The sequence below is a fragment of the Ceratotherium simum genome, chromosome 5 (assembly GCF_057802395.1).
Source record: "Ceratotherium simum simum isolate JZ-2026a chromosome 5, ASM5780239v1, whole genome shotgun sequence".
NCBI classification, from domain to species: Eukaryota; Metazoa; Chordata; class Mammalia; order Perissodactyla; family Rhinocerotidae; genus Ceratotherium; species Ceratotherium simum.
The window spans coordinates 57,117,956-57,134,122 of NC_141904.1; the positions used below are offsets into that span (position 1 = coordinate 57,117,956).

At 35.8% G+C, this 16,167-nt stretch overlaps 1 protein-coding gene across 7 annotated transcripts in view; it reads right to left on the reverse strand.

The window, feature by feature from the left end:
• TASOR (transcription activation suppressor) overlaps positions 1–15,744 on the reverse strand; it is a 49,284-nt gene extending 33,540 nt beyond the window's left edge. For 6 of the 7 annotated variants that reach the window (XM_087431202.1, XM_087431201.1, XM_014793073.2 and 3 more), the window contains exons 1-7: positions 15,191–15,632; positions 7,237–7,382; positions 5,637–5,729; positions 4,916–4,988; positions 4,374–4,465; positions 3,727–3,888; positions 1,948–2,072 (exon numbers count right to left, since the gene is read on the reverse strand). In XM_087431202.1, the coding sequence (XP_087287328.1) occupies positions 1,948–2,072; positions 3,727–3,888; positions 4,374–4,465; positions 4,916–4,988; positions 5,637–5,729; positions 7,237–7,382; positions 15,191–15,518 (1,019 nt within the window). In that variant the 5' untranslated portion in view covers positions 15,519–15,632. Of the gene's footprint in view, positions 1–1,947; positions 2,073–3,726; positions 3,889–4,373; positions 4,466–4,915; positions 4,989–5,636; positions 5,730–7,236; positions 7,383–15,190 lie in introns of all 7 variants that reach the window. The other variant, XM_014793069.2, reaches the window with a different exon arrangement.
• Positions 15,745–16,167: the final 423 nt, after the last annotated feature.

The following is a 16,167-nucleotide window of genomic DNA, read 5'->3' on the forward strand; positions in this document are numbered from 1 at the left end:
GATATAAGTGCTATTTTTTTTTTTTTTTTTTGGTGAGGAAGACCAGCCCTGAGCTAATATCCGATGCCAATCCTCCTCTTTTTTGCCAAGGAAGACTCGCCCTGGCTAACATCCGTGCCCATCTTCCTCCACTTTATATGGGACGGCGCCACAGCATGGCTTGACAAGCAGTGCATCGGTGCACGCCCAGGATCTGAATCCGCGAACCCTGGGCCACCAAAGCGGAGCGCAGGCATATGAGTGCAATTTTTAATGGCATACTGTAGAAGAGAATTAAATCCTTCCTCCAAGTAGGAAGAACAAATTACTTACTTATTACAACATTTAGTAAATCCAAGTCTACTGGAAGAAAACAGAATTATTTACATGGCTTGAATTATCATATTTGCCCAAATTTAATAGAGCTGTTTTTCCCAAAAATATCCATCAGGAAAGAATAGAGTCCGTTAAAGTCTCTGTCAATTATTTTATTTTGGTGACGAGATTCAAAGAAACAGCCTCACTATATATTTAAATATATTCATTCATCACTCAATAAACACTTACTAAGCTCCTATTACTTACTAGGCACAGTTCTAGGTAACAGGATTAGAAGGATGAGCAAAAACCCCTGCCTTCACTGAGCTTACAATCGCATGAGGAAGACAAACAACAATCAAAAAGTAAGTTATAGCTTACTATAGATGATGATGGTTTTAAGTGCAATGGAGAAAGAGACTAACAGTATGGGGGTTAAAAAAAAAAATCACAGAAGGCCTCACTGATAAGGTCACCTTTAAGGAGAGATCTGAAGGAAGTGTAGGTGTCAACTATGCAGCTAATTGGGGAGAAAGAGAGAACAGCAAATGCAGACGTCCTGGAGTAGAAGCATTCATGGCAGCATTCAAGGTACAGCAACATGTTCAATCAATGCTCATTTTAAATGATATGGAGGTTAACAGATGGAAGCAAAGACGAGGCAAAAACAAATGACAGTCATTATACCTGGGGATATGACCTCATAATTATTAAGTGCCGGTTCTCTTTTTAAAGATCACTATTGAAAGGCACTATAGTAAATGTATCATGGAGATCATAAATAAAGAGCCACAAAAAAAATGAAAAAGACACTGTTTGGATATTATGTGAGTTAGTACTTGTGGCTGTGGATGGGTTCCACGGCTATTCACTGACATGAAAAAAGTGCTGGATCTCAAACAATTTAAATGAAGACAAGATGATTTGCTCTGGAAAACTGATTAAATAGGTCAACCTCAAAAAAATGTGTATGTTTCATGAAATGTGGCTTTTTAAAATAGCAGTATTTCTAAATGAATAGATATCATACACGACTTTAAACATGGGTATTCAAAGTAAAAATAAGTACACATTTGACCATTTTACCTATATCCCTATAAGTTTACTTATTCAATTCTGCCAAAACATTTTCTGGAATCACCACGTGGGGAAAAAAAGGGAAACTGCTTTTTATTTGGTCACCTTATATTACAGCTTATAAGAAATTATCAATGGTACTCAACTGACTGGAAATCAGAATCACCTGGAAGCTTTTAACAACTACCAATGCCTAGGCTCCTTAATAAATTTTTGATTTAACTAGTTTGAGGTGGGGGTGGGGCATCTTTTACAGAAGTTCTCCAATTCCAAGAGAGCTAATACACAAAATTTCACTTTTAAAAACTGCATTTACTCCACTACACAAACCTTCAGCATCAACGTAAAAAAAGTTAACCAGTGAGGTTCAAGTAAATTTTAGTTTGTATTTCCACATGGTTTAAGTATCTGTCCCTCACATTAACCTTTTAAAAGTCATCATGAACATTTATGTATTTAATTTCAAGGCAAGAAAAAAAAAAGAAAAGAAAACAAAGCGTTTCTCCCAACTCAGCACACAGGTTACGTAACATAATACCACTCTGGATGATATCTAAAACTCATAAGTTTTACCTTGATGAAGGCGCAAACTTCGGAGTTTGTATATCATCTTTGTAAGTAAAAGACACAACTGCATATGGACACACGTGTCTTGGTCTTCGCCTTAGCTCATCAAAGCCATACTCATAAAAATAATACTAAAAATAAGAAAAAGCAAAATTAATTTCTTTAAGAAGGCAAGAAGTACACAGTGGAATCTTATATTTATCTCCCTGAGTTTTGAGAAATATAACACCATTTAAGTGCCTCTAATAGAAAATATCTTTAAGTACTGCTTGTCAATTTAACTAAAATAATTTGTACTCTATATTTATTTTATAAAATATTCTGCTTCTGTATATATCAGATGCCAGGATACTAATAGGTATTCCAAAAGTTTACTTCTGAAGAGCTGACCACTGGGAATGTGCAACAAATGTCCTCATAAAAATGTTACAAATGGAGCCTAAGCTCCCAGGTCAGCCCAGAAAAGCCAATTTGATACAAAAAGTAAAATACTAAGGAACAATCTCAACCAAACCTAGCATTTTGCTCATTATTTCAAAAAGAAAAACACAAACACATTCCTGGCTCCATATGCAGACAAAGCAGCAAAGGGGAGGTGAAAGAGACCACAATCATAGGTGACAAAGGTAGCTGACCCTCTTCCTACTACCCATCTATCTCTCCCCTTCACTTATTCACAACATTCATTAAATTAGGGTTTTGTGACTTGCAGACTAGTGATTTTCATTTAAAAGAATGCCCTAGTTTGTAAACAAAGCATTGCCCTTCAAAGTCCATTCAAACTACTGATTTTAACAATGTTATTGTTACTCTAGAAACGCCTAGAAATTTTTTGGAAACACCAAGCCAGTTTACAAATTCTGCTAGAAAAACCAATAATTACTTTATAGTTACATCCCACACCTACCAACACTACTACTGCCCAGAAGGTAATCAAATGAGTCAGCCCAGATGACTTTGGTGAATATTAATTTTTGCTAAAAGGCCCCAACAATAGGTGTCTTGCCCACTGAGATTCTTCAAAAAGAAAGCAGCAAGAATAAATTTTATTTTATGTAAATAAAGTAAAAATTAAAGAAAAAAAGAAAGAACATTTGCAGGGAGGTTAGCACCACTACTTTTCACATACAATCCATTTGGACATATACATTTTTCATACATTTGTTAAAAAGAATAACATTACTTCATAGTCAAACATCATAAAAAAATGACCAAAATTCATCATGTGTTACACTTTTAAGTATGTGTTTACTGTATATCAATTACATTTGAATAAAGCTTAAAAAATTAATTGTTTGCATCTTAGAAAAATGTTAATAAAAATAGAAAATATCTATCAAATCAATAATACAAAATGATATGAATTAAGGTTATTTCAAGGGACTTCGACTTTACCTTGAAGGATGAGTAGTATTTTATTAAGCAAGAGACCTTTCTAGGCCAAGATCTAGGCCAGGAGAAGCCAAGGCTTCAAAATGAAATAAGGTGTGTTGAGGGCAGCAATCATACAACAAACCAGGCTGGAGTCACAGTCTACAGGTAGGGAGCGCCAGGCTATTGTATCTGAATAGTACTCTGTAAGTCTGAGGAGACACAGTACGTTTCTGAGCCATCTTGGAAACACTAAACAAACAGCAGTGAGAGACACTGGAGTCTGGCAGTGATATATGGAAACTAGAGTCTAGACTGGTGTGGTGGCAGAGGGAACTGAAAGGGTGACATTTTAAAGGATTTGATGACAAACAGGTATGAAGTCACAACACTAAAATGGATCCAAGCACCTACCTGAGTAAGCTCATAGGCTCTGTATGCCCAAAGTGATGTAACTCTATTGGCATTCTTCGACATATGACATTCATGCTTTGGTGTTGGGTCCAAAGCACTTTTATTTAATACAGATTCCAAACTTTTTACACCCATGGGGTCATATATACTCTTTATTTTACCCTAAAATAGAAAAAACTTTTTAAGTCCACCTAAACCTAATTATTTACTATACGACATTAACATTACAAAACACTCCTTTGACTACAGATCACCTATAACAACAGTTTTTTCCTTTAATACCTGGTAATAAAGTAATACCCAACACTTTTTACCAATCTTAAAGCAGTAAGAAAAAATTAAGCACGAAAAAAAGTGTTGTTTGAATTTGTTTAATAACAAGGAAATAAAAATTTTATTCACAACATTCTTCACTAGCCTAAATGACATCACCAACATATTGCCCTCTTTTCTTCATTCTTTCCTTTGGAAAGGAAAGTAAACTCACGGTAAGCTTAGATCAAAGATGGCAAACCAATCTCTAAAGTATTTTTATATACCATACACAAGCAAGCACTGATTCTTAACTTAAATTCTTAAAGACAGGGTCAACTAGAATCCAAATCAAATGCTGTCTTTGATATACGAAATGCAAAAGTTGAAATTACCTTCATTATTTTAAAAATAACAACATCGCCCATTACTCCAGCTTCCAAAGGATTAGCTTGTAATAAATCAGCATACCTAGAAAGATAGATACCTAGTAAAGAGGGAAAAATTACAGAATTTGAATAAGGACACGAATACAAAAAAATCCAAATATTTAACCTAATCATAAGAGATAAAAAGTATGACACCTCTTAAAAAAATGTAATGACAGTAAAGATAGTTGAAATTTAACCAAAGCAAAAATAAAACCAGAAAAAACAGGAAACTAATCAAATTTTTCAAAATCACTAGGACATTAAAAAAAAAAAATACTCTTTGATCAATTTGAAGTATGCAAAATCAGAAACAAAGGATAAAACTGGTTTTACATTTTGGAAGCTGAAACTAGTCTCTTTTTCTGGAAACATGACAAAGTATACATGAATTTAATTATAAGGACTACAGCAAAATTAGATTTTATATATATATATATTTTTTTTTAGATAATATATTTTTAAATGGCAACTTAATAGTAGATAAATGAAAAAAGAAAAAAGATTACCCATGGAAGGACTGCCAAGAATTGTTATTTTGGACTGGCCCACCTGTAATCCTTTTTCACATATGTTTTGAACCTAAATAAACAAAACACTTCATCTTGCAATCATAATACATTAAAAGTGTGAAAAGATAATTTATAAACTTGTTTTAAATAAAATCTAAGCTTCTAAACTATATATGTTCTACATTACAGAAATTTTATATATATATGCCAGTTTATGACTAAATATCAATATGAAACTGCCTTACACTTCCAATGTAACCATAGCTGGAATCCATTTTTGTTTATTTGAGGTGTAACAGATACTCAGAATTCATGCCAGTTACATATATATAAGTATCCCCTTTTAGAGAGAACTAAAATTAGTAAAGTATGTAAAGAGAAAGTACTCCACCTAAACCTCTTTAACTAAAAAAGGAAAAACAGTTCCCAGCACATATAATCAACAATATAGAAGATAATCTGTTTTAATAAAGGGAAAATTATTCATTATCAAGCACATTCTAGGGAAAGAAAATAGGTTTGGGCAGAGAAAAAATGGGCACATCTGAAAAAAATTACAAAACAATGAAATACCTTGCCCTACTGAATCATTTCTTCCACTTATACATCAAGAAAATGTTAGCTTATAACTATCAAGTGTATTGTTGAATAACTGCAAAAGTAGTAACTTACAGTGGAAACATCCTCAAATTGCTTTTTATAAAATGGGTTCACTCACCTGATATCGGTCAACCATCAAAAATGCATAGGATTCTGAAAGTTCTTTATCTAAACGACCTTCAAACTTCAGTTCTCTTCGCTTTTCTGTAAACTAAATGAAATTAAATCTATAACAACTCTTTAGTATATGATTACATTTTCAAGCTAAGAGTTTCAGGAACTGTATTTCTAAGAAATTCCAAACCTACCAAAGTAGAAATCATCTTTTCCCTCTCTGTAATTTCTGTACTTTAATTTTTTTTCCCATTATAACTGGCTCTTTACCCTTACAATACAGTGAAATAAGCATGTAGTGTTTATCAATTTTAACTACACTTCTATTAAAATTTTACCATATTCCAACTTTCCCATAGATTTTTAAGTTCATGTTTTAGTTATCTTTGGATCTCTCATTTTACTTAACGTGGTACACTACATACAGTAGGTGGTTTAATAAATCTCTGTTAAATGACCAACTTCTAAACTATAAACTTAATTAGGACAAGGAAAACTGTTTCATTTCTTTATAACTGTATTCTCAATACTAAGCACATAAGACGTACTCCATACATTTTCCCAGGATAAATGAGTAACTTGGTATAAGTACATCTGAACTCTAAGTCACACTAAACTGCTGGCTTTCATTTTTAGATACAAGCAAATAGACATACATGCATTCAAAATATGGAGCCCATATCTAATAGATTTACTTGCAGTACGCAGGCCATTACTGATCTTCAATAATATAACTAACGAAACTTTAGATTAAATTTTCACATAAAATTAGCAAATAATCCCTATCATACCATGAAACCACATCAAACTACCAAGGCTTTAATTTCTCTGGGAGCAAATAACATTCATCTACTTTAGGGATCCTTTCAAAGCTAAATTCTGGTAGCACTGGGTTAATCAACTTATAAAAGTAGAAAATTAATAGTATTACATGTACATTAGAAAGCAATATACACATCAAATATTTCTAAAAGTCTCATTTGTATTACCTCAGAATTACACACGCCGGCTTTTCTTAAATCAAAACTCAATATTCTAATTTGTATGTGCAACTTAAATTCACTAACATGCTTAACTGTTCCCCTGTGTTGGTACTTTTTACTAAGAATTTTTACTAATGATATTAAGATAATTCATCTACCAGACAGTAATTGGGGAAAAAATTAAGCATATCCTAAAAAAAAAAAAAAAAAAAAAATACACATTTGATTTCATTATCTTCCAATTTAGACATAATATACTATTAGAGATTCCATTTAATTAACATGCATTTGAAACAGCAAAAAGCCTTGTTACTAATTTACAATTAAGCCATTATCAATAAGCTATTCCTATGCTTAAGATTCATTTTTAGTAAAAGAACTTATTTTACATAATAGCACATTAATTTAACAAAGGAGATAAATGTAGTGCTATGTCAACAATGTTGAGGGAAAAAAAGATGTCATTTAAAACTTGTTTTCCAAAAAAAAAAACTTGTTTTCCCTTCCATAATTTGGCTTTCCCAAAAACTTTAGCATTTTTTTAAAAAACGAAAGTAAAACAAATTCCAAGCTATTAATTGGTGGTGAAGAATCTTACAATAAGCACAACTTAAAACATACCTCCTTTTCCAAAAGCTCATTATGTATCAAACAAGCACGTTTGTAGTTAAAATTTGTTACTGAGGTTGGTTCAAGGTAAGATGAATGGAGAATATTTAAAACATCTTCGAATTCTCGAGAGCCTGGAGTTAATGGCTGAAAAAGTGCTAAAATAAAAAACATTATTAAATTTAAGATTATTCCATCTTAAATATAGTTTCTTATACTTTTGTGGGTTTGTTAATATAACTTTTAAATAAAGTAAAAAAGGCATCAAGGCTATCTTATTTTGTGATATGCAAGACATACTTATTAATTCATTGAAGAAAAATTAAGACCAGTTGCCTACATCGACCAATCCCTTCAGCAATGAGCATCTGGCATTACACTTGCAGACAAGGTTACAATTTTGCAAACTTTAGGGATGCCCAACATTAGGCAACATAAACTGCTTAAAGACTCTTATAAGAACCTGTGCACATACTTATCTCAACTCCTCTTTTATGTTACACTGAAGTAGTATGTCTAGGACCATTTATTTCAATAAACTAAATGCTTAAATCATTAAGTGAAAGCATAAAACCATTTAAGACACTTTAGGTGTCTATAAAATGAAATGAATTCTATTTGGTTTTTAGTACTAAAGTTAGAGTAAAATATGCTCCATCCATTGGCTTTTTATATTACCAATATAAAAAAGTAGTAGGACATTTATTATGAAAACTTAGTGAAATGGAAAGACGTGGAGTTTAGGAGTCAAACCTGGATGCAAATATCAAATCTAGCATTTATCGGCTTTGTGGGAGACCGTGGGTAAATCAATCACTTAAGGTGAGTTCAGTTCTCTCATCTGTAGAAAGGGGAACTCTAGCTATCCTAATAACCACTACATGTCACATGCCACACGAGACAACACATGGAAAAAGCTCTAAGCACAGCATCTGGTGCAACGTAAGGCAATAAAAGTTGTTACTGCCCACTCCTCCAACTCTTCCACAGTCCATTTAATTTTTAAAATACTTAAGGCGTATACCCAATTTGTTCTTGGACCAGTGGATTACTGGTCTAAGAACCTCAAATTTCCACTTTATACATGAAATAGTTTAACTAATAAATTTCAAACATCAAGTCTATACATATAAATTTTCCCAAAACCAAAAAGGAACTTATTTTTCACTGTAGATAGAAGTATTCACAGAACTTCTGTTACCCTCTATTACCTTAATTTTTTTCAAGATACTATTCATAAAGAGTCAATACATAATACAGTTAAATTACCTTTAGGCCACTACTGAAAACATAGTGTTCTATTTGTATATACTCTTAAAGGTACTAGACAACAGCTAACTAATAAGCTGTTTTTACCATATTTTCTGTACAGTTATCAGGCTTTAAAGGACATGATGTCAAATGATATATCCATTCATTTACCAAATCATGTAAATTTTACAAGAGTCTGTAAAAATATAGCTTTCAGTAACAGAATGTGTATCGAACAAATGGTTCCCACTACTTTGGGATCGTATAGTAAAAAAAAACAAGGAATAAAGCCAACAGTTGTTAACAATGCAATCAAGACACTGTCTAGAAGTAGGCAGGAAAAAAAATAAAGCACTCAAAAAGAACTACTAAAACACAGAAAGTGTCCTATAATCAAATTTGTAGCCAATGAATATAATTGATTGTAAGCTCCATGAGAGCAGGAACTGTATCTGCCTTGTTCATTACTCTATCTTTACCATACGCCAGTAACTAGAACTGTGCACACTGGCCCCAAGTAAGCTGAATTAATGAATAAGTGACTAAAGAAAATGGGAATCAACTTGGTCAAGATTTTTCTCTTACTGAATACAAATATATTCTACAACTACCAAAATATAATTGTTGTCATTTTAAATTAGGTCTCACAAATTCAACAATCCAGTAATATATAAAACAAATCTCAAAAAAGAGGGAGAAATACAGTCTCTGAATTCAGATTTGTTTTATAGGATGTGGTAAGAAAAAACATTTTATCTGCTCCCAACTAAATTGGGAAAAACTTGGCAAGAAAAACAGTACGTGAAACAGTCTTTATAGGCTTTCACATCCAAAACGGGCCAAGCATGATTTTAAAAACTGGGTTTTATGCATGATCAATTTTTATGTTTCTAAACTAAATGACTTCTGATATCTAAAATGTGTCAAAAAGTATCACAAGGCTTCAAATTTCTGTGAAATTTTATAAGTCTACATACAAGAAATTTTCCTTAGTTAAGCTGCCCCAACACTATTTCCACCATCAATCTAATCATAAGTGGAAAATTAGAGTTAAATCACATAAATTTATATAGAAATTACGTTCAAATTATTCTCAAAAAAACACTTTTCTGTTTCATTTCAAAGCAATGTTCCAAGGTCATGTCAAATGTACTTAAGTAGACTGCCAATGATGATAAAATTGTTGTGAATGAAAATATAGAAAAAGGTGCAAGATTTTAGGTCTAACAATAAACACCTGTGTCCTAGGTATTTTAGATTTCAAATGCCTCCGTTGGCTTTACTAGTTAGGCCAGAGTTATAATTTCTATTTTTTCTTCCCAATTATCATTTCTACAAAGATAAAAATATGCTGTAACTATTTTCAAGGATTTCAAGTCAATGCGCTGGTAATGGTACTTTCAGAAATTTAACAAGTTTAAGTTCTTAATGTACATTCTTTGGTGGTCTATTTTACCCTTAATAATCCTTTGAACACTAGGTATACCCTGATCAACATATCCTGTCACTTCTTCTATAGAAAACTTGTATACATCATAATCTTAATTATGGGCCATTATTTGGGGCAGTAACACAACCCTGTGACTATTCAAATGGGGAACAGAACATTTCATTAATCATCCATTTCACTTAAGGAAGTCAGTATTCAATATATTGTTGTCCGGATTCTGACAATTACTGAGTCTAATTATTGAGTAGGTCATTACTACTTTTCCCATACTGTACTAAGAGCTTTACATGCATTACCTCATTTAATCAACAAAACCACCCTATGAAGTTCATTATGCCCATTTCACAAATGCAACTGAGACAGCTAACAGTTAACTTGGCCCAAGGTTACACGGGTTAATGAATAGGGCAGCTGGGCTTCAAATTCAGGCTGCCTAACTCCAAATCTTATATTCTGAACTATAAGTAAAAGGTGGGTGTATAAGAGCTGAAACTAATCATTCCAAGAGCTGGAAGAACACAATGGTTTCCTCATTTTAGACCAGGAAATCACATAGAGTACGCAGACACGGGAAATGAGCTCTAAAAGAACAAAAAAATGACGTCTAGGATTATGCTCTTTCTACCGTCTTATGTGTCTTCTCTCAAATCCCTTAAATATTTCTCATTTTAATGCATTTAACAGAATCAAAAGCCACAACACCCTTTTTTAGTTTATAAAAGTCAATAGCAGTAACAATAGCTCTTCCACACATTAAGAAATGTATAATTTCCCTTATTTAAAGGATTTCCATCAAATGCATGTCAGAAAGATGGCTAATGAGTTGATTTCTGATCATAATTCACAAGGTTTCCCTATTGACAAAACTGATTATAGATGTGTTTTATGGGACTGAAGAACAGATTTAGAAAGGCACTTGGAGATTTATAATTCAGACGAAGAAACTGATTGTATTACAGAATCAGAACTAGAATTCCGGTCTCCTGACTCCCAGTCCCTACTATCATTAAGTATTTTTTATTACTGGTAGCATACAAAACATACTCAAGAATTTAATATTATATTTAAGCAGTGGGAATAGACATAAAATTTACGTCATCAAATAGTAGCTTTATTCCTTAGTCAAAAGAACATTTTTCCTCAATTACTTTTACTAATTTATTTGATGTCAATGCCAATCTTTGTGTTTGTATTAAGATTATGTGTATATGTAAAAAAAATTATCATATATATACATATATGTAAAAACAAGCTAAACTTTTAAAATAAAAGATGGACCATTATCAAAACATACAAATGGGTAATATGAAACATACATTCCAATTCAAAGTAACTAATTCATCGAAGAAAAGGAAATAGCAAAGAGTAGGCTGGGGATGACATGTGGTCTACAACTCTCTGAATCCATCTCTCTGATATCTACTGGTATTAATGATTAAAATACAATGAATATCCACTGTTCCTCACAATAATTTACTTAACATATTTTAAAAATCACTTTTCTTCAGTCTAATAAAATTGCTACAGACATAATACTTTAGGAATGGGTGTTTCATCTCTAAAGGAAGGTTGAACATAGTACAGAATTAGGAATGAACATGCTGGCAGAGATCTACGGAGATTAAGGACAAATATGACTGCTGACTTTTTTTTGGACTGAGGAATAGGTCAAAGAAAATTTTAGCTCCATTACTTAGAATTTATATGCACCTATCAAATGTTTTAAGCGGATGACTGGATTCTGCCTACACTTTCTGCTCAGGTTTACTTCTGTGTATGGTGATCTACGGTACTTAGAACCCAATCATTCATATACGACTACTGAAACACCACGCAAATTTCCTTGAGGAGGAGACTTTGCCCCAAAGTCTTCAAAAAGACAAGTGCAAATTTTGTGGGAAGAGATGCGGGTTGGGGAGGAGAACTAATAATTCTCCTGGTCTAGACCAGTATGGACGCACCTGCATGAGACACAGGTGCACGAGAGCAGTTAATCCTGAAGTTAATACAGAAAACATTAACCAATAAATAAACATTTTCCAGAAAGTGAATCATGACTACTTCATTTCCCAAGAACTTTGGAGGAAAAAATTATATCAAATACAATTACCAATTTTAATTTACTTTTGATGACATTTGGTACTCGATTTTAGAGTAAAAGTAGTAAAACATCTACTGACAAAATGCAGTTCTACAATTTGGTTAAATGTAAGAACAGTGCCTCTTTACACTATAGAAAATAGCCCAGCAAATAAATAACACAACATACAAAAAGAGAGTAAAATTTTACTCTTCCAGTTGAAAGTTAGGTCACTTAATCTGTCAGTACTGATGAAATGTGTCCATTTTAAAATGAATATAATTTTTGAATCTCATAATTCCCCAGGGATGAAGACATACTAAACATTTCTAAATTTAAGTAAAAAAAAAAAGCCACCTTTTTTTAATAGGTCAGATCAAAAGCAACTAAAATCCTTATATTATAAAAAAGAAATGTCTTGCTACAGTTTATGAGTAGTGATAAGTACTCTATATCTAGGTTCAAATCCCAACTCCACTACTTATTAGCTGTGTGACCTTGGGCAAGATATTTAACCTCTCAGCACTTCAGTTTCCTCATCTGTAAAATGGGAATACCTACCACACAGGATTGTTGAGATTTAGTTAACACATGTAAACTGCTTAGAACAATGCCTCAACTTATTAAGCACTATAAAGTGTTTGCCAATATTATTACTTAATTAGAACAGCAGTATTTTGGATGTTCTGTCAAGATCAAGAAAAGAATTTTGAGTCAACAAGTTATACTCACATAGTATTTACCTTTAAGGTACCAAAAATATTCAAGTCCTTATTTTAAATTTCACTGGAAAAGCAGTCACAAGCAAAGGTCTGCCATATTAAAATATGAATGCAACAGAACCTTTCATACTGAAAAGTTCAAGCAAAGGTAGCTACTGAAAATGATCTAATATTCATGATATAAGACTCAGATGACCACAACTAATACATAGCCAAAGCCTACACATAAAGGGATACCTTTCAAGCCTTCCAAGAGGAGATGATTTTGGGATGAAGTGTGAAAATAGCAGTATCTGCTGCCCTGTTTCTGATAAAGCATTTTTTTAAATAATAAAAAGTTTAATTTTTCTATTAAATTATATCACCAAGCACTAACTCCTCTCAGCTTAGTCAGGATAAAGTCCATGGTGGTAAAATAGCTGCTTATTTAATTTTTAAAAGCTCTATTTAAATTGTTATTGCACTATTTGAACAGCTGCTGCTCAGTGTATAAATATTTAGACAAGTTAAAAATTATTCATTTCCACTAAACATGAAAAAGTCCAGTGCTATATTTTCCTTACCCACAACCTCCCTGACAGGAGAAAGGCAACCACCTTTTGCTTCTAAGTGAAAATGGAAAATATAAATTTTCCCCAAGGAGCATCAGACTCAGGGGAGAAAATAACTAGGTTTTATATTTCCTAATTCCTCAATTATTTCCACTTTTAGTGTGTTCAAATGAAGTCTATTGTACAGCAACCTCTGGATTTATCTAATTAAAAAAAAACCACACGCAAACAGTGCCTTTCAACATTTCCTGGTGACTTCTCTCATTTCAAACCAAACTGTGATGGTTTCTAGGCCAATATTCTGGTCCTATCAAGTCAAAAGGTGGTACATCATGGCTTATGATGTACCATAAACCACATTCTTGGGCACTTAAAACATAAAAAAAAAAAAAAAAGGACTTCAAAATTTTATCAAGCTAAAAAAGAAAAAGAAAAAAGTTCAATCTCCTATCACATAACCAAAGTCCAGAGCCCATCTGAATGGGCTTCTAACTTTTCTCATATGGACTATACCATGCATCTTAACTAAATAAACCAAAAGAATTGACAACCTTGACCTCTACAAGTATCCTTTTGAACCCTAAAATATATTATTACATTAACTCACTTAAAAGATATTTCTAGAAACACTCCTCATGCTGGTGGACAAAAGGTAACTTCATCTTTGTCAAACATGGTTTCTCACACCAAGGATTTCCTTGGCTTTGTCATCCAAACAGAAATTAACAGTTTGACTTTGTGTCTTACTGATTAAAGGCTGTAACAATTTCAGTTGTGCAAATGGAGCTGGTAATGCACATAGAAAGAGGAAGCACATGCTTCACTCAAGATTCTAAGTCGTTACTAAGATTCAAATTACCAATAAAAGCTTTCTGCAAAGAAAAAAAATTCCTATTTTCCAAAGTAAATCATGAAAAACTGAACCACACAGTAAAATGAAAAGGCTTTCAAGTGACTAAATCCAGAATATCCTAAATCACTGGATAGTCAAAAATAGTGTAACAGAAAACGGTTAATACTAATCTTGATCTCCATTACAAATGTGTCACCATATGGTACTAAGCTTTAAAAGGGTAGACGTAGTTCACGTAACTGCTCCCATCTTGGTTCCAAAATCTAGACTGGACTTTTTTTTCTTAAATCTGAAGTTCTCTCATCTGCAAGATCAAGCTGGTGACTCTTGGGCATAAGCTCACCTCTCGCTATTTTCTTCCATAGGGAAATTACTGCACCAAGAACCTACCTTCCCATTCTTCTCAGATACAAGAAAAAAGAAACTAAAGTTTGGATTTAAAAAGAGAGAAAACTATTTAATCTAACGCTTCAAAAACAAGGAAAATCTACATGGAAATGAAGTGTGATGGAAAATAGCCGTGTGCATGGATCACATCTAATGGAGATTTCTAAACAAGGGAAGACGCTGACATCGAGCAAATTTCAAGTAGACACATATATAGCTGAAGAATTTCCACAGGGAGAAGCACTTGTGGTCCTCTGAACGCAATGGCCTTGGAGAAAGCCCCAGAATCCATGGCCACGGGCTATTTCCACAGTGAGACTTCTCCGAAGCATCCTTAGGAGGACACAGCAGCTTCTGTGCCTTCAGGGGTTGGGAGGGAGGGGCGCCGAGCACCATCTTTCCTCTCTGGGAGCTGCAGCCTTACGGACAAGCTTCCAACCTGAGCTACTTCCAACTTCCACGGGGAGAGGGGGAGCAGGGGAGCGTGGTTCCACCGCTTTCCTCTCGCACCAAGCGCAGCAGCTGGCGGCCGTGGCAGTGCGGGGAGAGGCGGCTGGCGCTGCATGCGTGTTTACGTGTCTCGGATGGGTGTGGGAAGAGGAGACAGAGAGGTTCTAATGAAAAGATGGAGGGGAGAGAGACAGAGGGGTTGGGGAAGAGGGGAAGCACCACCTTTCTTTTCTCTGCTCTTCCTGGGGATCTGAAAACTCCTCCTAACGGGTCTTTCGGGTTCTTCGGGGCCTTTGGGCAGAGCGGCCGCGCCCGCCTCAGAGGAGTCCTGAGGCTGCTCGTGGCTGAAGCTCGGGGCGGCCTCGGCCGCCGCGGTCTCCTCAGGCCCGGCGCCGCCGCCGGGCTCCGCGATGCTGAGGCCGCCGCCGCCATTTTGTGGGGAGGACTCAGGCTCCGGAAGCGCCTGCTTCATCTCATCGTCTCCGCCGCCGCCGCCTTCCCGGCTCGCGTTCGTCGGCGGAGAGGCCTCTGTCTCCGCAGCAGTCGCCATCGCGCCGGCGTGAGGAGCTCCGGGAAGCTTCTGCCGACAAGGTCGACGGGGGTGGGGGGAAGGGGCGGCGGGCCGGCCTGGCCGCCGAGCTGCTCTCAGCCCACCCACCCCCTTCCCCCCGTGGCCGCGGTTTGCGCGCCCGACCCAGCAGCCTCTCGGGAGCCCTAAAGCGGGCGCCCCAAACGTGCCGCCCGGCCCCAGGAGCCGCTCCTCGCTCGGGCAGTTCTTCGGCCGGCCCCCGCCACTCAGCGTGCTCGCGTCGGGGCTGGGAGGGGGCGGGCCATCGCAGACCGCTCCGCCAATGGGGGCGCGGCGCCCGCCTCCGCGGGTGCGGATAGACCGCACCGGGGGGCGGAGCTTCGGGGCGCCCGAGCCCGCCAAAAGGGGCGACCGCAACGCCCAGCGAGGACCTCGACGCCGCGGCCTGTGTGGGGGTAGATGGGCTTCAAGGCGAGCCGCGAGCTCTCGGACCGCGCCTGGGCCACACTGCAGGCGAGGAAAACGCGACCGCCTGGTTCTGGGAGCGCAGGCGTCGCCTGTTTTGGGACAAGATTACCTCGTTTCTCCGCGCACGAGTCACAGCAGCCAAAACAGGATTCAAGCAGTGGATGCGGGACCATCCCGGCTTTGTGAAATATTTGCGTGCCTA